Source organism: Enhydra lutris, unplaced genomic scaffold, assembly GCF_002288905.1.
Source record: "Enhydra lutris kenyoni isolate GAN:26980312 unplaced genomic scaffold, ASM228890v2 scaffoldscaffold26, whole genome shotgun sequence".
NCBI lineage: Eukaryota > Metazoa > Chordata > Mammalia > Carnivora > Mustelidae > Enhydra > Enhydra lutris.
Window position 1 is genome coordinate 14,633,243 of NW_019154110.1, and position 23,057 is coordinate 14,656,299.

The following is a 23,057-nucleotide window of genomic DNA, read 5'->3' on the forward strand; positions in this document are numbered from 1 at the left end:
TTCCAGGTGGGGAGCAACTAGGTTTGATGGGCTGTTGCACGTTCTTCCTCCCCAGGGGCGCAGGGGCAAAGGTGAGGGTGTCTGCCCTTAGCTAGAAGGGTGGGAGGGGTGGTGTGGGTCAGAGACCACGTGGTGCTCTGGGCCTTGACAGCAAGAAGCATCACTGCCCAGGTGAGGAGCTCCCCAAGTGTGACACCTTGGGCCCCATCCCTCTTCCCCAAAGCCCTCCCCATCACCAGCAGCCTCACCTACCCTGCCTGGGAGGGACTCTCAACTCCGAAAGCCGGGACACCACTGAGACACAACAAACAATTGGGACCATGTGAACAACGTTGAGTCTTCTGACCTATGAACAAAGTGCATCTCTCCATTCTTTAGATCTTCGAGTTTTCTCAGGAATGTTTTGTTCGTAGGTCTTGCACATCTTCCGATTTATCCCTAATTATTTCATATTTATTTCATAAATCTTCTGATTTATCCCTAATGATTTCATATTTTTGATGCTATTATAAATGGCATTGTTATTTACCATTTTAATTTTGGATTCTTTGTCGTTAGTGTATTGGAACACAACTCATTTTTATATTTTGGCCTTGTCTGCTGCAACCTCACCGAACTCATATAGTAGCATTTTTGTAGGTTCTTTAGAATTTTCTACATATGTGATCATACCATATATAAAGAAAGACAGTTTTACTTTGTCCTTTCAAATTTCAATGCCTTTAATTTATTTTTTTTTAAGATTTTATTTTTTTGACCGAGAACACAAGTAGGCAGAGAGGCAGACAGAGAGAGAGAGGAAGGGAAGCAGGCTCCCGGCTGAGCAGAGAGCCCGATGCAGGGCTCGATTCCAGGACCCTGGGATCATGACCCGAGCTGAAGACAGAGGCTTTAACTCACTGAGCCACCCAGGTGCCCCAATGCCTTTAATTTCTTTCCTTTTTTTTTTTTTCCCTCTTGCCCCACTGCATTGGACAGACCCTCCAGGACAGTGCTAAATAGAATTTGCAGGAGTGGACACACTTGCCTTGCTCCTGGTCTTAGGGAAAAACATTCAGTCTTTCACCATGAATAATGATGTTAGTGACCTATTATTATTATTATTATTATTATTATTATTATTTTGGTAGAACCCCTTTATCAAGCTTGAGGAAGTTCTCTGCTAGTTTGCAGAGAGTTAGGGTTTTTGTTTTTTGTTTTGTTTTGTTTTAAAATAATCAGTAATAGATATTGGATTTGGTCAAACAATCTTTGTGCATCTGATGGGAGATCATATGGTTTTTCTTTCTTAGTTACGGCAAATTTCTTAGTTATGATAAAATTTGCCATTTAACTAAGAGTTGGCTCAACTCTTACTTGAGCCAACCAAGTAAGGTTGGCTCAGTGTTAAGCCAACATTAATTTCCTGGGATAAATTCCACTTGGTCCTGACCTGGGAAGAGGATGGAGCCTACCCACTAGCATGTGCCCCTCTTGTTGAGTTTGAGGAGTGGGTACAAGGCACAGATAAAGGCGTTGGGGTTGGGGGTAAGATGGGAGACCCACAGCCTAAAGCAGAGAGACTCTGGGGTTCTAATTTGGGCTCATCCACTCTGTTTCCTCCCTGTCCTCACCCAAGGACCTTAATCCTTAGGGAATCTCCATATTCTTCTGCCAAAGCAAGAACTTCTCCTTAGGTCATTAATAGTCTAGTCCTCAGGGCAGAGGAAAGGAGCTGTCGTTTCCACTCCCCAACCTGGCCAGGGTCCAGCATCACTATGGTCCAGCATCACCATGTAATGTTCCCTTTCACAAGCTTTTGCTGGACTTGAGGGTATGTTCTCCTGACTTACCGTCACTACAGGGTGGGCACGGAGCTGATGAGGGCTAGGAGGGTGGAGGAGGCAGACTAGAAAGCCCTCCCCCCCTCCACCCCCCGCCGCCCCATCTTCTGCTGGAGACTCCTGGCCCCGCCCCTCTCCCCTCTCAGCATGTGCTCCCCTCATCAGCTCTTAGCTTTTTTTTTTTTTTTTAAGATTTTATTTATTTATTTGACAGACAGAGATCACAAGCAGGCAGAGAGGCAGGCAGAGAGGGAGAGGAGGAAGCAGGCTCCCTGCTGAGCAGAGAGCCCGATGCGGGGCTCGATCCCAGGACCCTGAGATCATGACCTGAGCTGAAGGCAGAGGCTTAACCCACTGAGCCACCCAGGTGCCCCAACTCTTAGCATTTTTTGCTCTCCAACAATTTCACTTTTGTGTCTCATTTCTGCGACATCTCCACAGTCAGTTGGGGCTGATGGATCCTGCAGTTCATGTGAATTCTGCTTTGACTGAAATAGGGGTTGATATATATATGTATTTCAAGAACTGGGTCTACTTGTAACAGAGAAATTAACTGCAGTCCTAGATGCATAAGATAATGCAGCAATATCTTCCCAGTGCTGAAGAGAAAGGAATTGGAACTTGAATTCTATATTGAACCAAATTACCCGTCATGAAGCCTCCCACGGGGGAAACGCTTACCCCCGAATGCCTCCTGTGTCAATGCTATCGTGTCAATCTTTGGTAGTGTTTGACTTCATACTAAGAAACCAAAGCAAAAGTAATTCAAAACCACTGATTATGTACAACAAATCAAAATTTGCTACTTTGGGAAGTTAAGGTGGAAGGAGAGATGATTAGCTCTTTTGTAACTGAGTCATCTTTTCTTTGTGAAACCATCAGAGGACCACTGGTTTTTTATTTTACTTTATTTTTAAAAGATTTTATTTATTTATTTGACAGAGATCACAGTTAGGCAGAGAGGCAGGCAGACAGAGAGAGAGAGAGAGAGAGAGAGAGAGAAAGAGGAGGAAGCAGGCTCCCTGCTGAGCAGAGAGCCCAATATGGGGCTTGATCCCAGGACTCTGGGATCATGACCTGAGCTGATGGCAGAGGCTTTAACCCACTGAGCCACCCAGGCACCCCGAGGACCATTGGCTTTAAAGAAACTGCCAGGCCCCCCCTTCAGTTCCATTCCCCAAAGGTAACCACTATTAACAGGCTTCTTCTGTGCCTGCTTCCAGGATTTCAATGTGCCTTTAAATGTGTATGTACATGCCTGTGACGTGTATGTGTGTCTGCATAAATTGTATCATATAGTATATGTTTTAGAACCAGCTCTTTTCTTTTGGCAACATATCTTTCTCTATGGCTACATATATACACCTCCCTCATTAGTTTTAAAGGCTGCAGAAAACACCGTTATGTGCTAGTACCGCAAATTTTTTTTGATGGACATCAGGCTTGTTTCTAGTCTTTTGGTTGTTGCTAATGAAGCTGAAATGAACATTCTTGGGCAGGTATCTTTATGCTTTCCTAAGAATGCATCTGAAGGATACATTTCTTCTTGGATGTAGAATTGCTGAGTCAGAGCAAATGTACATTTTGGATTTTGACTGACATTGCCAAATTGCCATTCCATGACATGGGGCCAATCTGCCCTTATTTTTTCCCATGCTAACTGGTTCTGGCTTTATCAGACTTTTTACATTTTAACTAATCTGATTGGTAAAGATGCTGTTGAATTCTTTTACTTCGAGTTTAGTGCTTCATAATTTTAGTGTTTTTTTTGTAGAACTTTGTCTCCTGGACACTTACCCCATTCCCACCACCAATAACCACAGGTATAAAGGGGGTTAATTAAATAACCATCAGACATTTGTATTATTGTATAATTTGACTTTTCTTTACCTTTACAATATTACCCAAAACAAATTTCAGAACTATTATTTGAAACGAACAAAAACTTGAATATCCACTTAAATTAAAAAAAAAAAAATCTTTTTCACTAGAGAGTGGAACCTTTCTAGAATGGTGGGTTAAAAATATCCAATGTTTTTCAGATCCATGAATCTGACTTGTAAAGAGAACTAAAAGGAGCATACTGAAATTGTTATCTTTTTTTTTTTTTAAGATTTTATTTATCTATTTGACAGACAGAGATCACAAGTAGGCAGAGAGGCAGGCAGAGAGAAAGTGGAAGCAGGCTCCCCGCCGAGCAGAGAGCCCGATGTGGGGCTCCATCCCAGGACCTGAGATCTTGACCTGAGCCAAAGGCAGAGGCTTTAACCCACTGAGCCATCCAGGTGCCCCCTGAAATTGTTATCTTAAGGAAAGAGAATATTTACAAGATATTACAAGTTCTGTGGAGAAACTTAATGATAAAATTTACATACCTATTTCCAAAAGGAGGTACTTAGGAACAAGCCAGACAAGAAGGTAAAACAACAACATTTCAATGAAGAATATAGAAGTAGACTTAAATAAAATGATATACTGTGTTACTCAAGAACATAAATTCTCTGAGAGTAATTTGGTAATTGCTGTATCCCCCAGTACCCAGGACAGTGCTGGGACATAGGTGCTCAGGAAATAATGTTGAATAAATGAATGTAATGAATAGGAAGACAAGATATTTTTTTAAAAGATTTGGGATTTATTTATTTATTTATTTTAAGAGAGAGACAGTGTGTGTGCACAAGCAAGTGTGAGCACAGGTGGGGGAGGGGCAGAGGGAGAGAGAGAGAATCTCAAGCTGACTCTTTGCTGAGCTCAGAGCCCTACTTGAGGCTCGATCTCACAACCCCGAGATCATGACCTGAGCTGGAGCCAAGAGTCTAACACTTAACTGACTGAGCCACCCAGGTGCCCCAGGATGACAATATCTTAAAGATGACAATTGTCACCCAATTTATGTATAAATTAAATACAATATCAATAAAAATCTCAATAGGATTTCTCATGGAATTAGACACTCAAAAATTCATAAGAAAGAGTAAATACGTTGAATGTTGAAGATTCTTTTGAAAAAGAAGAATGGGGAAGGATAATTTACCTTAATGGAAATCAAAACATATTAAAAAGTTATGGTAGGTTGCCTGGGTGGCTCAGTGGGTTAAAGCCTCTGCCTTTGGCTCAGGTCATGATCTCAGGGTCCTGGGATCAAGCCCCACATCAGGCTCTCTGCTCAGCAGGGAGCCCGCCTCTCCCTCTCTCTCTGCCTGCCTCTCTGTCTACTTGTGATCTCTGTCTGCCAAATAAATAAATAAAATCTTAAAAAAAAAGTTATGGTAGTTGCAATGATAAGGCATTGACACAGGAATTGATAGACTAGTAGATCAGGAGAATAGAATACTCTAGAAAAAACACACATTTATGGTAATTGAGTAAAGGTAGTATATCGTTTCAGTGGAGAAACAACAGATTATTCAACTAAAGGCACTGGGACAGTTGGTTATCCATTTGGAAATGAATGGAAGTAGTTCACTATTACACTGTACACTTACACTATTCACACACAAAAACTCCAGGTGCTTTAGTGATCTCAATGTGAAAAGTCAAAATATTAAGCTATTAGAAGAATATACAGGAGAATATGTTTATGATCTTTAAAAAGGAAAGATCATTTTAAACAAGTCTGAAAAGGAAAATCCATAAAGTAAAAGACCGATACATTTGACCACTGCAAAATTAAGAACCTATAGTGGGGGCACCTGGGTGGCTCAGTCAGTTAAGCATCCAACTCTTGATTTTGGCTCAGGTCATGATCTCAGGGTTGTGAGATCCAGCCCCAAGTGTCGGGCTCTTTATTGGGCATGGAGCCTGTTTAACACTCTTTCTCTTCCTCAGCCCCTCTTGCCTCCCTCTCTCCCTCTACAGAAAAAAAAAAATTAAAACCCTATAAAAACCATAAATAAGAAATGACAGACTGGAAAAATATTAACAATGTGCATAATAGCTGACAGATTAGTATTATTCAGAATATATGGTAACTTTTACAAATCAATAAAAAGAATGACAATCAGATAGAAAAACAGACACCACTAAACACAGGAAATTTTCAAAAGAGCTAATACAAATAAAAAGATGCTGGCTATTAACTAAAGAAATAAAAATTGAACCAGTAGTATGAGTCCAATTTTGCCCTTGAGAATTTTGTTAAGTTTGGAGGACAGTTTGATAATAGCTATTTATTAAAAATTCTGAATGCACAACACCTGTGGCTCACTTCTCAGTCTTTACGCTGGAGAATAAGGTGTGTGTGTGTGTGTGTGTGTGTGTGTGTGTGTGTGTGTGCAGTGTGTACAGAGGCCTCTTGCTGCATTGTTTTTAATAGTGAAAAAATGGGAAAATGTCAGCTTCCATCAAGAGAGGAATGGTCATGTAATGGAGGTAGAGCTCAACTAAAGAATATGTGTAAAAGTTAAAAAAAGTCGGCTGTTTTCTAGATGGCACATGATAGGTCTGCAAGATGTCACTGAGTTGGAAAAGCACATTGCCCCGCAAAATATGCGATGTGATATCATTTATGGAAAAATAAAGGCAGAAGAATGTTCCCCCACAGATCCATACATAGGAATGAATAGAAAGTAAAAGGTCTGGGGCATCTGGGTAGCTTAGTGGGTTAAGGCCTCTGCCTTCGGCTCGGGTCATGATCTCAGGGTCCTGGGATCAAGCCCCGCATCGGGCTCTCTGCTCAGCAGGGAGCCTGCTTCCCCCTCTCTCTCTGCCTGCCCCTCTGCCTGCTTGTAATCTCTCTCTGTGTGCCAAATAAATAAATAAAATCTTAAAAAAAAAAAAAAAAGTAAAAGGTCTGGAAGGGCCAACACAAGCATGACAGTGGTGTGCCTGTGCGAGGAACAGAGGAAAGAGACTGCAGTCAGGCATGGGCTCCGTAACCTAATCCACGGACCATCTGCAGGACTGGCGATATTTTAATTGTATTCAAAATATATCCAAGCATTACCCGTGTCATTCAAAACCAATTCTTTAAAATGTAAAGAGCAAGGAATGAAGGCCTCTGGGCCAGGTGCCTTTGCTGCTCCTGAGGAGTGCTTGGCCCTGCTGCCGCCACCCCAAGCTCCCAAAGCCTCCTTCCCTCCAGCCACAGACACACAGGAAATCCGGAGGCAATCCCAACTGAACTCTTTCCCAAACAGCATGAAGAAAGAACACGCTGTTTTGCAAGCAGTGGCAGAGAGCCCGTTATCCCACAGGCCGTTGGACTTCACCCTAGGGGTGGGGATGTTTGGGGAAGGTAAGTGGGGAGAAGGGGGGGCTCCCTCAAAGGACTATAGTCTGGGGATGTAGGAGTGGCAGCAGTGCCCTCCAGAGGCCACCCCCAGGATGGCGACCAGGGGTAACTAATAGGGCAAGACTGGTCTGGAATATCTCCTCGGGCAGACATGTTCTTCTGGTTACTTGGAATGCTGAGAAGCCCTCTGAGCCTCACAGACCCCTGGGCCACACAAACAAGGCCCACACGAGGGATCCCCCATGGGCAGCCTTCAGCAGACCCGGCTGTGTCATCACTGATTGGTTGGAAACCTCGTAAAGTCACGAAGCCTCCCAAGCCTCCACCCGCAAACGCAAGCCCACAGCCCCAGGCCTGAGCCAAAGGCAGGTGGTTTGGGGATGGTTGAGAATTCCTGAGAATCCTCCCATCTCCACATGGGTAGAGCGAAGGGCATTTTAACATCATTCTTTGAAGAGGCTTTAGCTTTCCAAACATTCATTGCATCATTGCCCCCTGTGAGAAAACAGGGCTGGCCTCTCACCCCCGCCCCTGAATCCCGGCGGTGCCTCCTGCCCAGCGTTTAGCCTCTGGGCCTGGAGCCCAGGGCACCCTCCACTCTGCTGAGTCAGCTTTCTAAAATGTACCTCTGTGACCTTCATGGCCTTTACGGCTCCCTGGAGCCTTCAGGACAAGAACTTCTCAACAGGCCATCGAGACTGTTAGGTTCCTGCCTTACCAACCTCATCAGGCCTCATCCTTGCCCCCAGTTGGAACTAAGTGAAGACCACTGGTGTCAAGGCCTTTGCTATGTTGTTCTCTGGGCCCATAATGCTCTTCCTCCCTGTGTCTACTTCGTCAACCTCTTTCTTTTTTAAAGATTTTATTTATCTAGGGGCGCCTGGGTGGCTCAGTGGGTTAAAGCCTCTGCCTTCGGCTCAGGTCATGATCCCGGGGTCCTGGGATGGAGCCCTGCAGGGGCTCTCTGCTCAGCGGGGAGCCTGCTTCCTCCTCTTTCTCTCTGCCTGCCTCTCTGCCTACTTGGGATCTCTGTCTGTCAAATAAATAAATAAAATCTTAAAAAAAAAAGATTTTATTTATCTATTTGACACAGAGAGAGAGAGAAATGAGAGAGAAACAAGCAGAAGGAGCGGCAGACAGAGGTAGAGGGAGAAGCAGGCTTCCCGCTAAGCACGGAGCTCAAAACGGGACGCAGTCCCCAGGACTCTGAGGTCATAACCCAAGCCGAAAGCAGATGCTTAACCAACTGAAGCAGACGCTTAACCAACTGAGCCACCCAGGTACTCCCTACTTGGTTCACTTCTAAACATTCCTAAAGATAGTCTCAAGCACCAGCTCCTCAAGAAACCCTTCCTCGGTACCGATTGGTCCAAGTGCTGCTCTTCAGTGCTCCCAAAGAACCCTGCACGAGGCTCTGACGTTCTGTTACTGTGTCATCTGTTTTCTCCTGTGCGCTTCTTGAGGACAAGGCCTTCACTCGGCAGGGTAGGCCCAGTGGTCAGCACAGGGCAGGATAAGTGCCCTGTGGATACTTGTTGGATAAGTGCCCGAAAGAAAGGTCACAAATAAGTACGCGGAGGCCACTGGGTGAAGAGTGCTGGTGTGGGAGGCAGGCAAACCATAAGAGATGGTAAACTCTAGGAAACAAAGAGGGTTACTGGAGGGTGGGGGTGGGGAATGGGGTCACTGGGTGATGGGCATTAAGGAGAGCACGTGATGTGATACAGTTAAGATGCAACTGAGGAACCACTAAATTCTACCCCTGAAACTAATTATACACTATCTGTTCACTACATTGAATTTAAATAAAGAATTTTTTTTTTTTCAAGATCTCTGGTGTGTAAGTCAGGAGACCTAACAGCCAGATTATCCTGAACTGTGCCACACGGTCACCTTTGGCACAGGCACTTCCTTTCCTGTCTCTGTCTTTCTCATCTGTGCTGCAAGGGGCTTGTGTTAAATGTCTCTTTCCCCCTAAAAGAGTAAAAGGACACTAATTGTCAGAGTTGACGAGGGCAACGGGGAACAGGTGTTCCATGCATGGCTAAAGGGAGGGTGAAATGCAATCTTCATGAGGCCATTTGACGATTTTTTTAATGTACCCCTATGTTTTACGGCAGCATTACTTATAATAGCCAAACTATGGAAGCAATCTTAGTGTCCATCAATAAATGAATGGACAAAGAAGATATGCAATGGATGAATTAAGATACATATACAATGGAACATTAAGCAGCCCCCCAAAATAAGATCTTGCCATTTGCCACGACACTGATGGGCCCAGAGGGTAAAATCCCAAGTGATTAAATCAGAGGAAAACAAATGATTCCACTCATATGTGGACTTGAAGAAACAAAACAAATAACAAAGAAAAAAAGAGATGAACAAAACCCCAAACTCTTAAATACAGAGAATAAATTGATAGTTACCAGAGGGGATGGAAGGATGGCTTAGATAGGTGAAGAGGATTAAAAGTCCACATATGGTGACGGGCACTGAGTAATTTATAGAATTGCTGAATCACTCTATTGTACCTCTGAAACTACTAAAACACTGAATTAATTATACTGAAATTAAAACATAAAGTAAAATTAAGGTGTTAGGAAAACAGTAGATGCTGTATGGATTACAAAAGATATAGTTCTCCAAATATTTTATAAATACTTCACATATGTTTAACTTAAATATTAAAAGAGAAACATTAAAGTGGGATAGTTGACAATTTTTTTAAAGCCTTAAAAATATTGATACCTAAATATGCAACAATTTTACTTCGAGGCCTAAGGAAATAATTGAAGATGTGACAAGAGATTTTACCCAACAGATGTTGGACTTAGTACTGCTTATAACACTGAAAATAGGAAACAACCCAAGGATCTAACAAGAAGGGATTAGTGAGTAATCCTAGTACTTAATGCAAAATATTATGCAGATACATGAATGAACTAAGTCTATTTATCGACATAGAGAGAATCCAGGCTAAAGTACTAAAGTACTTTAAGTACTAAAACTAGGTCGTAAAGCAATATTTAAAGTATATTTTTATCACCATTTAAAATACATATTATATCTACATATAGGGTGTCAAATGATTAAATGGGGTTGTTTATGCATAGTGGTGTTATGAGAAATTTTCTTCCTGCTTCTTATTTGTATGAAAAATTACAAGCCTGGAAAGATAAAAATTTTGCTTTTAACCTCACTTGATTAGAAGTAATTTTGGTTTATTTTTGTTTTTTCTTGTGTTCTCTGACTTTTCATGAATAGAAATATATTACCTGTGGGATTAAAAAAGTATTTTCTTTTTTAAAAAATTTTATTTATTTAGGGGCTCCTGGGGGGCTCAGTGGGTTAAAGCCTCTGCCTTCAGCTCAGGTCATGATCCCAGGGTCCTGGGATCGAGCCCCGCATCGGGTTCTCTGCTCAGCGGGGAGCCTGCTTCTTCCTCTCTCTCTCTCTGCCTGCCTCTCTGCCTACTTGTGGTCTCTCTCTCTGTCAAATAAATAAATAAAATCTTTAATAAAAAAATTTATTTATTTATTTATTTGAGGGAGAGAGAGAGCACAAACAGGGGGCAGGGTTAGAGGGAGAGGCAGACCCCTTGCTGAGCAGGGAGCCAGATGCCGGTCTGGATCCCAGGACCCCAAGATCATGACCTGAGCTGAAGGCAGACACTTAACCAACTGAACCACCCAGGTGCCCCTAAAAAAGTATTTCAGGGGCACCTGGGTGGCTCAATGGGTTAAAGCCTCTGCCTTCGGCTCAGGTCATGATCTCAGGGTCCTGGGATCAAGCCCTGCATTGGGCTCTCTGCTTAGAGAGGAGCCTGCTTCCCTTCCTCTCTCTCTGCCTGTCTCTCTGCCTACTTGTGATCTCTGTCCAATAAATAAATAAATAAATCTTTAAAAAAAATGTCTAATAAAAAAAAAGTATTTCAAAAGTATAAAATTCTAGATCTGATTCACAAGGATCCACTTGTCCAAGTTCACACAGAGCAAGGCACTGAGAGAGCAAGCCTGGAAGAATGGCCTCCTTTCTCATGGGCTCCACTGGTGACGGGATCTGCGGGCACACCCGGAAGGTGTTCTTGGTGTGTTTTGTCCCTTGTTCCTCAGCCAAGATGTGGTGTGGGCATAAAAGACAAGAGGGAGGGCAGGAAAGTGGCTGGAGTGGGAGATGGGGCTAGACCACACATCATACAAGCCCGATAAGGGCCCAGGGAGGTGAACAAGCACAGCCATTAGTCAGAGGATACCTGTCCTGCCTTGCCAGCGTTCTTAAGGGGAGACACCTCCCCCTCTTCTATTTCAGGCCCATTCAGATCCATCCTTTTTTTTTTTTTTTAAGACTTTATTTATTTATTTGACAGAGAGATCACAAGTAGGCAGAGAGGCAGGCAGAGAGGCAGGTAGAGAGAGAAGGGGAAGCAGGCTCCCCGCTGAGCAGAGAGCCCGATGTGGGGCTCGATCCCAGGACCCTGAGATAATAACCCAAGCCGAAGGCAGAGGTTTTAACCCACTGAGCCACCCAGGCACCCCTTTCAGACCCATCCTAAGAGTTAACCCCTGTCCTCTTAACTGCACTGATCTTATCCCAGAGAGGCCCTGGGCTTTGTCACCCAACTGACCACTAACCACATCCAGCTCTGCTCTTTCCTGGTTCCTAAAATCCAGGAGCAGATGGCAGGAGTGCTGAAGACAGCCTGCTACCCGGAGCCCAGAAGAAAGGGGAGGAGAAGAGGGAGGGAGGAAGTTACCGTGGTCCCCAGCCTGTAGCCCCCAGGCTTTCCTATGAAACCCAACGGTCTCCTGCCAGGTTTCCTGTCCCTTCAGCCTTTGTCAAGAATGGGGTTGCTGCCAGGGGCCAGCATACTGTTGGGGGTGGGTGGCAGCCCCCCAAGGCTGATTGATCATTACTCCAGGTGTCCCCTACACCTTCCCTCCTCCTCTGGGGTCATTCCATGTCCTATAGTTTCTTAGGCTGTTGGTTCCTGACTTTTGTACCTTTCAAAGGACCCCCAGATAGTTTAACCAGAATTTTGGAGGGGCATTAATTATCCCCCGTAGGGATAGCACTGGTCTAGGCACACGATGGGAGCTAAGAAGCTCTGGGGTGGGATGCTAAGTTCAAAGGCTGGGCACAGCTCTGGTCTCTCCTTTCTTGTCCCTCTCTCCCATATGAGGGGCCATCATTTGGGCACCCCAACCCCAGTGGGGGGAAGAGAGAGCATTTAGTCTCCTGGGGCGGGGTTTCTTCTGCCCCGCCCCCTCCCTCAGTACAGAAGACATAAAGGCCTTGATTCAGGTTAGCCTCCTGGCCAGTACCAGGTGAACTTCGGAGGTGAGGTCCTGGGGGTTGAGAGACTGAAGCTAGCAAAAGAGGGGCGCTGTGGACCCCTTCCCTGAGGAGGTAGGTAGGACCCACTGAGGTTGTACTGGAGTATGAAGGTGGGAATGAGGGGTCAGGGGGAGAGGGCTGGTGGGGCTTTCTTCTCCCAAATGCACTGGGCCCTCTGGACTTACTGGGCTTGGGGTCTTGTTGCAGAGATGAAGCTGCTGCCAGTCCTTGCCGGGCTCCTGGCCATTCTGGCTGTGCCCTGGCGCTCTGAGGGTGCCAGTCCAGGTAATGGTGCAGAAAGAAGGGAAAAGGTGGTGTGTTCGGGGTGGTTCTGAGTCTCCAGGACTTGGCACAGGCCACCCTGGCTCTGGGGCCCATTCCTGACTTTGTGACCCCTGTTCTGGGCAGCTGTCCTGGAGGAGGTAGAGACCTCAGTGGTACTGACCTGCATGGAGGAAGCCAAGCGACTAGTGGACACGGCCTACAAGGAGCGGCGGGAGAGGTGGGGTGCCGGGCACATCCCAGCTCTGGGCACGGCTGCCCCAGGTCTTTCAGAGAAGCAACTTGACACGGGGACTTCGTGGGTGGGAATAGAGCCCCCTGTTTGCCTGTCGGTCTTAGTGTCTTTGGGTTTGAGAATACCTTCAAAACCATCCTTCCACATGGCTTTGCCTCTGTCTGGACACCCAGATCCACACTCTGTTTATAAAGAGAAACCTTCTTCCGGTCTGTGGTTCTGTCTACACTGTCCTGCATGCTGGCCTGGGGCTAGGGCTCTGTGGAGTATCCCCCGCCCCACTGTCTCTGGCCTCACTCCTCCCTTCTCTAAGCAGCATCAAGAGGCGCCTTCACAGTGGCTTGGCCAGCCCCATGGAACTGCTGGCCTACTTCAAGCAGCCGGTGGCAGCCACCAGGACAGCTGTGCGGGCTGCCGACTACCTGCACGTGGCCCTAAGCCTGCTGGAGGGGAAGCTGCGGCCTCTGCGGCGGGGGCCCTTCAACATCACTGGTACTGCCGCCCCTGCAACCTTGGTCTCCTGCTCTGCTAGTGACCTTGGCCATCTCCCAGTGACCCCCACCCCCCATTCTTCTTCTGGGGAGTCTCAGGTGCTCCGGGATCTGCTTTCTGTGTCCTCAGACTGGGCCCCCAACCAAGACTCCCCAGCTTAGGAGGTGGGGGGACTCGCCAACCACGCCCCTCTTTCCCCGGCCCCAGACATGCTGACACCGGCCCAGCTGAATCTGCTGTCCAAGTCTAGCGGCTGCGCCTACCAGGACGTGAGGGTGACATGCCCGGAGAACGACAAGTACCGTACCATCACCGGTCACTGCAACAACAGGTGTGGTCGGTTGCGGGTGGCCCCTGGCAGGAGGGCGACTCCCCCCGGGGCCACCTCACGTCAGCGCCCGGTCCTCCCTCTGCAGACGCAGCCCCACGCTGGGGGCCTCCAATCGCGCCTTTGCGCGCTGGCTGCCGGCCGAGTACGAGGACGGCTCCTCGCTGCCCTACGGCTGGACGCCCGGGGTCAAGCGCGGCGGCTTCCCGGTGCCCCTGGTGAGCGCCGGCCGGCGGTGGCGGGTGGGAGGTGGGGGGCGAGGTCTGGCCCCGAGGCGCACGGGGTCCCAGGTGTCCTCTGACGCTCCGTGTCCCGCAGGCGCGCGCAGTCTCCAACGCCATCGTGCGCTTCCCCACCGAGCAGCTGACCCCGGACCAGGAGCGCTCGCTCCTGTTCATGCAGTGGGGCCAGCTGATCGACCACGACCTCGACCTGAGCCCGGACCCGGGCGCCCGGGTCTCCTTCGTCGCTGGTGTAGACTGCGAGACCAGCTGCCTGCAGCAGCCGCCCTGCTTCCCGCTCAAGGTGCTCCCTTCTTCCTGCCCCGCCGCTGCCTGTCCAGTGGAGAGAGGGGGTATCCTTCCTGGAAACGGCCACCTCTCTCTGTGCCTAGAGTTCCCGCCCCAGCAACTAGGGCTGGCCCTGCCACCAACTTGCCTCTGCCTCCGTGCGGAGGACCTTCCCGTCTCCCTCCAACTTCGGGGTGCCGGTGCCAGGTTCTCAGTCCCTTTCCTCCTCACTGAGGGCCACCTCCTCACCCCCGCTCTTGGCGCACATTGCACAGAGCCTGGGCTGTCGGTTGCAGGAGGGCTGGAGGAGACTGGATGGTTGAGGCACAGTAGGGAGAGGAGTAGAGAAAGGAAAGAGAATGGCTGAGAAGGAGAGAGTGAGAGGAGACAAAGGCACGGGCCAGAGTGAAAGACAGGAAAGGGACGGGGAGGTGAGGTGGGGGGAGCAGGAAATGAAAAGAAAGAGGAGGCTTAAAAAAAAAAAAAAAGGAAGAAAGAAAGAGGAAGCTAACTGAGAGTTTGAGACCACATCCAGAGAACAGGGGAGTGAGGGGCGGAGACCCTGGAGAAAAGGAGGGAGAGAAAGGACGTTTAAGGGAGGACTGGCTGGCCCTCCTCCAGGGAGCCCGCACATTCCCCATTCCAGAGTTCTGGTCACACCCCCAAAGCTGGTAGCTGGGAGGAACACCGCAGGTGCAGCCCCAGGCTGTGAGCCTCTGTGGGCCTCGAGAAGCCCCCCCTGCAGGCCGAGGAGGCCAGAAGTCCTGAAAAGCCCTCCTTTCAGTGTCTGGGTCTCCCCCTCTGGTCCTGGGTTCCAGTCTGCTTTGGACGTGGGATCGAGGCCTTGGGAGTAGGGGGTGGACAGGCGGAGAGCCAACCGGCCCTGTCTGTGTGTCACAGATCCCACCAGATGACCCCCGCATCAAAAACCAACGTGACTGCATCCCCTTCTTCCGCTCCTCGCCGGCCTGCACAGACAGCAACATCACCATCCGCAATCAGATCAACGCGCTCACCTCTTTCGTGGACGCCAGCATGGTGTACGGCAGCGAGGAGCCTCTGGCCGCCAAGCTTCGGAACACGTCCAATGAGCTGGGGCTGATGGCTGTCAACACCCGCTTCAGCGACAACGGCCGGGCCCTGCTGCCCTTCGACACCCTGCATGATGACCCCTGCCTCCTCACCAACCGCTCGGTGAACATCCCCTGCTTCCTGGCAGGTCAGCCCGGAGTGGCAACCTGGGGTGGGGGGTGGAGGCGAGGCGCAGCACTGGCGCCGCAGGGGCCTGTTTGTGAGCAGCCTGTGGGTTTGCACTTAGACGGACTCCCGTCCATGCCCTCACCAACTTCACATTAATCCAGTTGCCTTGGTGACAAGTTGGGTGGAGCCAGGAAGGCAAACAAACCAAAAAACCAAAAAGCCAAACCTAAGAAGGAAACTCAGGGATGGGTGAGGAGGAGCCTCTGTCCTTCGGTCCATCCCTTTCTCTATCTCTCCTTTTCCCTCTGGACTCTGGCAGAGAGTTGGGTTCCCCAGGAGCAGTGAACTGTGGGGACGGAGAGGAACGCGGCGTCCTCACTCTCTACGGCAGATGGGCGGCATCATCTGCCGGTGGTAGCCACGCGCCAAACGTGGCAATTTTCATTTAAATTTAAATTAATTCAAATTAACTTAAATTAAATAAAATTCAGTTCCTCTGCCGCTCTAGCCACATTTCAGCAGCCTCCTAGGTTAGTGGTTCCCACATCGGGCGGCACAGATGTAGAACGTTTTCATCAATTCGGAAAGTTCTGTGGGATGGTGCAGCTGCAGACTGTCACCTCCTGCTGTCTCCAGTCCCTGTAATACGAGAGGGTGAAATTTAAATTTAAATTTAAACATGTGGCAGCTCTAGGGAAGTGGTTGGAGCAGTAATGGTGCCCAAGCCCAGCAATTTTCCAATGTGGTTTTTTTTTAAGATTTTATTTAATTTTTAAAAAAGAGTTATTTATTTATTTATTTGGGTTGGGGAGGGGCAGAGGGAGAGGGAGGAGCACTCTGGAACATGATATTGGGCTTGATCTCAGAACCCAGAGATCATGACCTGAGCCGAAATCGAGAGTTGCATATTCAACTGACTGAGCTACCCAGGAGCCCCAAGATGTTATTTTTAAGTAATCTCTACACCCAACCCGGGGCTCGAACTTATAACCCCCAAATCAAGAGTCGCATGTTCCACCAACTGAGCGTCCAGGCACCCGTCCAGTATTTTTTAACGGAAATCCGGTAGTGGTCCTGAGGCCCTTCTGTTCACATCTGGCCTCCCAGCCTCTCCTCCTGTTGGCTTCCAGTGGCCTCTCCTCTGCCACGACACTGGGGAGGAGAGTCAAGGTCAGCTCTGGTCCATACGGAAGCCCATACTTTTCTGGGCTAGTGAGGGAAAAGAAGGGCTCCTCCTCCAGCTATGGCCGCCCCCATCCTGGAATCAAGCTCCATGTCCTAGGCCTGGATCGTCATGACCCCTGGCTGCTCATGGGATAGTAAAACCTGCTCTCAAAGAATTTCTTTCCCACCAGCATCTGGAGCTGATAAAGACTGGACCCAGCGTCCTGCTCAAAGGGTCTGGCCCCAATTCTCTGGCCTTCCAGAGAAGAGGTGGGGAGGGCTAGAGGGATTAGAGTTCTTACTTGGTTTTTGTTTTTTTGAACAGTTTCAGTGGACTGTAAGCACCCTAGGCCCTAGGCCCTCTTCCCCCCCGCACTCCTGGGAGCCTGAGCAGGCTTCAAATTAGCATGTAGTAAGGATGGGGATGGCAACTCTGATCAGATGGTAGTGGCTTTCTAGAGTCCTGTGTGGAGGTTGCATGCAGTTTGAGCAGGAGAGAGTGCTGTGATCATTAGCTGTCATGCACAGGCATGGAAATAGGGAGGGTCAACGAGCATGCTACGTCTTGGCCCTCCGTGCATCAAGGGAATAAGTCAACCAGGCAGTTCACGGATCACCTACTTTGTAGCCGGCACAGTGTTAAATTCCACATGTCTCTTTGCGAGCTGGATGGAGGGTCAGATACAAAAAGGCCCAAGCCTTGGTCCTCGTCCTCCAGGAGCCCCCAGTCTTGGCTACCAGAATGTGGCCAGTCATGTATCAGCTCTGTTGCCTACTGAATGAGCATCTCCGCCCAGCAGGGCCCCTACACAGAGGAGGAAGTTATCCTGGTGGACTTGGGCATCAAGGGAGGACCTCCTAGAGGAGGTGAAAACTGAGCATGGTGTGGGAAGATGGACGGAGAGGAAGTCTGGTTCTCAGACCTTGGCTGGGGGAGGGAGTTTCGGGGGAGCAAGTCCTTCCTGATGGGATCTTAGGAATGACAGCAGCTTTTGCTTCCCCAAGGTGATATGCGTTCAAGCGAGATGCCCGAGCTCACCTCCATGCACACGCTCTTTCTGCGGGAGCACAACCGGCTGGCCACAGAGCTCAAACGCCTAAACCCCTGCTGGGATGGAGAGAGGCTCTACCAGGAAGCCCGCAAGATTGTGGGAGCCATGATCCAGGTAGCAGGCCTGAGTACTGGCAGTGCCAGGGGTCAGGCAGGCTTGGGATCCAAACATGCCTCCACCATATCCTAGCTGTGTGACCTGGGGCAAGTTAACCCCTGCCTCCCGTGAGCCTCAGCGTGTGCAACCATGATGCTGTAAAGATTGAATGATAAATGTGAAAACACCTAGTAGATACTAAGCACCTGACAAAGGTCACTTGGCTTCCATCCACTCCTTCCTAGGCTGACTCCCCTTTCTGCTGTCCTGTCCATCGGGAATGGTTTTGGGAGGGTTAAACGGGTGGGTCTGCAGTGCCTGGTGCACAGTAGCTGGTCAGTAAATGCTTTCCTTTCCTCCTCTCCTTGTGACTCCTGGCTCCTTTACCCACTCAGCTCTATCATAGCTCACCCAGTCTTCTCACCCTTGGTTAACCCTGGGAAGTGCTTCTGGTTCTCTCTCCCAGCTTCTGATGCTTCAGCATTCCCATCCTCTCCCAGACACACACACACACACACACACACACACACACACACACACACAGCATGCAGGCACACGCATGTGCACCTTTTTTATACTCTTAGAGTGGGGAGAGAGTTGCAGGTGTGGAGGGTAAGTTTTTGCTTTGCACTAAGAATGTAAGTGAGATTCACTTAAGCCTCGCAGAAGATTCCAGACTCTAGAATCTATGACTCCTGTTTGCCCTGGGGGAAATCATCTAGGGTGGCCCTTTTCCTTTTTGCTTCCCCTTCTCCGCAAAGGCCTGTTGAACCCTACGGTGAGCCAAGTGCTTGCTGGGCCCCGAGTAATTTCAAGGGAAATGAGACACAAGCCTGGCCCTCAGGAGTTTATAAACTTATGAGAAAAAAAGACTGGAGTAACTTGAGGGCAGAGGAGCTGTTGATTAACAAAGCTCTTTGTTAGTTAATCCTTTAAGGTAGAGGGCAGGGTAATTATCCTTAATTTACATTTGAGTAACTGGGGCTCACAGAGGTTCAGGACTGGTCCAGGGTCGCACGGAGTGGTGGAGCTCTGGGTCTGCCCCTCGGTGCCACCCTTTTAGACCCAGACCCAGTGCTGTGAGAGACAACTCCCTGACCCTGGACAGTGGAGGGACACCCCCCCCACCACCCAAACCGGGAGCAGCTGACAGTCTGCACAGAGGATGAGTGGGGACTCTTCCTCAGATCATCACTTACCGGGACTACCTGCCCCTGGTGCTGGGACCTCAGGCCATGAGGAAGTACTTGCCATCCTACCGCAGCTACAATGACTCGGTGGACCCCCGCATCGCCAACGTCTTCACCAATGCCTTCCGCTATGGCCACACCCTCATCCAGCCTTTCATGTTCCGCCTGGATAACCAGTACCGGCCCATGGGGCCCAACCCCCGTGTTCCACTCAGCAAGGTCTTCTTTGCTACCTGGAGGGTAGTGCTGGAAGGTGAGAGGGACCTCGGCCAGGCTCAGTTCACCTGACTGCTTCTGTATATAATACTAAACCCAGGGGGAGCAGAGGCTCGTAGGGAGCTGTGTCCTTCCTGTGTATTATGATTCTTAGTAACCCAGGAGCCCAGGGGATGGGTGCACCCCAACTTGCAAATCTGAGTGGCATTATCCCCTGAGACCTTGATTCCCCAGCCAAGACCTGCCCACTGAGGCCACTTTGGCACCAGGAGCTGCGTGTGCCCAGCCCTCTTCTCCCATGCCCTGACGGCACCTGGGACTTTTTCCTAACTCCAATCTGAACTCTGGCTGCTAAGCCAGATCCTTCCCCAAGCTTATTCCTCTTGTCCCAGGTGGCATTGACCCCATCCTGCGGGGCCTCATGGCCACCCCTGCCAAGCTGAATCGCCAGAACCAAATCGTCGTGGACGAGATCCGGGAGCGGTTGTTTGAGCAGATCATGAGGATCGGGCTGGACCTGCCTGCCCTGAACATGCAGCGCAGCCGGGACCATGGCCTCCCAGGTGAGGGGCTGCAGGAGCCCCCCAGGTCCCCCACGTCCCACTCTAGGGTCCTGCCCTCTGCAGTGCCCCCAGCTGCCCAGGTGGGCTGGAAACCTGGCTCCATCACATATCATGTTGCTTTGTTTTACAGGAACTTTGAGGGGGAAGAGATTATTATCACTTTCATTTTACAGATGAGAAAACTGAGGCTTGCCCAGGTTCTTCTCCAGCCAAGTCAGTGATCAAGCTTGAATTTCAACCCAGCTTAGCCTAACCCCAAAGCCTGTGCCTAAATGATGGGACAGCTGGTTTGGCTGAACCTTCTAGACACACCTCCCCCTCTCATAGGTCTGAGATCTTCAGAGGGGGACAATGAGATGTACCTATACTTGGAGGCTGTAGGACTTACGGCAGTTTAGGATCTGCCTCACAGTGGGGTGGGGCAAAGGAAAGAGAGAGGGTCTTGGCCCCTCAGTTTGGGGTTCCCCGGGGGCTTAGAGCCTGGGAGAAGGTGCTCTGTGTCCTCCCTCATGTCCCTCAGTAGAGGGTCGTGGCCGCAATCATGGTCATGGTCATGGGGTGTTGGGGAAGTGGGTTTTGTGGGACCCTCCCCCACCTGCCGTTCCCCCCTCCCCCGCCCTACAGGGTACAATGCCTGGAGGCGCTTCTGCGGGCTCCCCGAGCCCAACACGGTGGGCGAGCTGGGCACGGTGCTGAAGAATCTGCAGCTGGCGGAGAAGCTGATGCAGCAGTACGGTTCGCCCAACAACATTGACATCTGGATGGGTGGCGTGGCCGAGCCCCTGGAGCCCTTCGGCCGCGTGGGCCCACTCCTCGCCTGCCTCATTGGGACCCAGTTCAGAAAGCTCCGCGACGGTGACCGGTGAGGGGCGGTGAGCCTCTCAGGCTGGCCATGTGGTTGCAGACCTGTTCTCAAACCTTTGGGGGTGGGGGCACTTCTACCTGTGAAGGGAAGGGCGGGAAGGGATCCGTGATTTTCCAGGGTGTTCCAGGGCCTCGAGGTCATCCCTCATATACTCTGAACCTACTATGCAGCCAGGAGGGGCCTGGACCCCCCGTTGTGAAGGAGGGAAGATAGAAAACACAGCTCTTACTTACTCCTCCGGTTTCGGGGTGCTCGCTGTTGAACAGTCCCTAAGGCTCTGCTAGTGTCACGTCACCTGCCATGCTCAGTTCTTACCTAGCCCGTATTACACCCTTGGGAAAACTAGAGAAAAGTGTCCCTCTCTGGGTGGACCCATTGTAAACGGACAGCAGGGTTCTCTGCGCCACCCTGGACATGGCCTCGGGCCAGAGCGCAGGGAGTCATGAGGGAGCACGGGCCCAGCTCTCCGTGCAGCGCGAGTGGGGCGTCGAGGGTGCTCCCCTCCACCGCACTGTGAGGAGGGCCCCACTCGTGCGAAAGCCCCTGTAATGCTGGGGTTCCCGGAGCCCTCCAGTGTCTGCGGTGGTGCTCTTACATCCAGGGAGCTGCTCAAGCCAGCAGAGGTGCTCCCGGCCAATGCAGCCTGGGCACAGTGTCCGTGGGTGTCCCCATGCAGGTTTTGGTGGGAGAACACGGGCGTGTTCAGCAGGCAGCAGCGGCAGGCGCTGACCAGGGTCTCCCTGCCCCGTATCATCTGTGACAACACGGGCATCACCACCGTGTCCAAGAACAACATCTTCATGTCCAACATGTTCCCTCGGGACTTTGTCAACTGTAGCACACTCCCCAAACTGGACCTGACTTCCTGGAAGGACAGTGACTAGAAGCTGGGTAAGGGGGTGTGCTGGTGAGGGGTCGCCTGGGCAGTCCCCGGGCTGGTCCCATGGGGGCCCCTTCCTGAGGTGAGCTCTTCCCTGTTCCGCCCCAGAAGATGAGTGTGTGTGTGTGTGTGTGTGTGTGCGCGCACGTGCACAGTATGTATAAGTTGTATTTACTGTGTGTGAGTTTTCTGAGACCGTGGGTAGTGTTTTGTGTGCTGTGTATACGAGTCGTTTATATGAGCGTGTGTTTGCTGTTCATGGGAGTGTTAAGAATACGGAGGAGAGTAGCGTGTGGAGGCTGGCTCGGAGCCAGCCTGCTGGGTTCAAATCCCGACTCTGCAGCTCTCCCACTGTGTGACCTTGAACAAATGACTCAACTTCACTTTTCTTGAGAAAACCTTGAGTTTTCTTCTTTGCAAATCAAAGCTGTCGTGGTTCCTTAGAGGCTCTGTTTACACCATGTCTGCCCCCAGGGAGTGTATACCTGACAGTGTCCAGGCTAGCGGAGGTGACTCAGTGACCTCTGGGGAAATGACCACGAGCAGTTAGGCTGGGTGTGCTGGTTGAGCTGTGGGCTCAGGGGTGCAGGGCTCAGCCGGTGGCTCCCCTTTTGCTTCCTTACACTGTTCTCTTGCTTGTTCCCAGGAGCCCCCCTGGAGAGGAAGTGGGGCCCATTGGCCCTTCTGTGCCATGTTTTTGTATCTGATGTGACAATAAAGTGCCACTGGTGGGGATCTTCGCTCTGTCCTTGTCTGCTATGGGGCTGGGCCCTCGGCATGAGGCTTGCTCTGGCTTCTGATTTTGAACCAGGGTGGTCCGTGCCTCTGAAATGGGGGTGGGGGAAAGGGTATCTGGGAGTCATCCTCTGATGCACACACAGCAGGCAGTTCTTAGAAGCCTCCGGGCCCGGACAAGCTGAGCAGACCATCCTGACTCACCTTCCACCCACACCATCCCAGAGAACAGACACTGTGGTCACCAAGGCCTCACGCATCTTCACTGCTCTAGCCAACGTCTGCTGTGTCCTCACTCTGTGTCAGGCCTGTGTCAGGGGCTGGGAGATGGAGGGGACACAACGCTGTCCTGCAGGAGAGAAATGACAGAGGTGTGATAGGAAGGTAGGCCCTTCCCAGGTGACGGGGTGCCTCTGGCTCAGGCATCCCTGCAGCCTGGCATGGTGGCTCGGAGGCCCTCGAGACAGCAGACTCCTCAGTCCTGGCTTCATGCAGCCAGTTTCCGAGAGCAGGGACAGCAGATGGCTGGCTGGGCCCAGGAGGACAGGGCCAGAGCTGAGGGAAGGGAAGGAGGTATTTCCCAGATAATCTTGCCTGGAGCTTGACCCCCTCTATCTGAGACTGGTGGGCTCCCTCCTGCCCCCTCCCAACTGGAAGCCTGAAGGTGTGCAGGATACTGAGGCTCGTGTACCCATAGGAGCCGCAGGCCACATTAAGACCTCCCGTAACAGGACAAATACTCCACATTTCACTGATGCCAGAGAGGTGATAGGGCTTATCTTAAGCTCAAAGACATAGGTGTGAGATCCAGGACAACAGCCCAGGTCTTCGGGCTCCTGGACTCTTCCCAGAGGATG

At 50.2% G+C, this 23,057-nt stretch overlaps 1 protein-coding gene across 2 annotated transcripts; it reads left to right on the forward strand.

Moving 5' to 3' along the window:
* The first annotated feature begins 11,579 nt into the window (after positions 1 to 11,579).
* Positions 11,580 to 22,200, forward strand: LOC111151617 (myeloperoxidase). 2 transcript variants are annotated; one of them, XM_022509715.1, is made up of 13 exons: positions 11,580 to 12,469; positions 12,601 to 12,678; positions 12,802 to 12,895; positions 13,227 to 13,402; positions 13,610 to 13,733; positions 13,819 to 13,948; positions 14,049 to 14,255; positions 15,140 to 15,458; positions 17,609 to 17,769; positions 18,939 to 19,194; positions 19,550 to 19,720; positions 20,345 to 20,582; positions 21,262 to 22,200. In XM_022509715.1, the coding sequence occupies exons 2-13, from the start codon at positions 12,603 to 12,605 to the stop codon at positions 21,467 to 21,469; spliced, it is 2,160 nt and encodes a 719-aa protein (XP_022365423.1). In that variant the 5' UTR covers positions 11,580 to 12,469; positions 12,601 to 12,602; the 3' UTR covers positions 21,470 to 22,200. The 2 variants fall into 2 exon arrangements, with proteins under 2 accessions (XP_022365423.1, XP_022365422.1); XM_022509714.1 differs by having other exon boundaries at positions 11,580 to 12,678.
* Positions 22,201 to 23,057: the final 857 nt, after the last annotated feature.

Coding starts and splice junctions, on each gene's coding strand:
- LOC111151617 (XM_022509714.1), top strand. CDS start 12,498: ATGAAGGTGGGAATGAGGGGTCAGGGGGAGAGGGCTGGTGGGGCTTTC. Junction 13,403..13,609: donor GGGGCCCTTCAACATCACTG/GTACTGCCGCCC, acceptor CCCCGGCCCCAG/ACATGCTGACACCGGCCCAG. Junction 19,721..20,344: donor CCGGGACCATGGCCTCCCAG/GTGAGGGGCTGC, acceptor CCCGCCCTACAG/GGTACAATGCCTGGAGGCGC.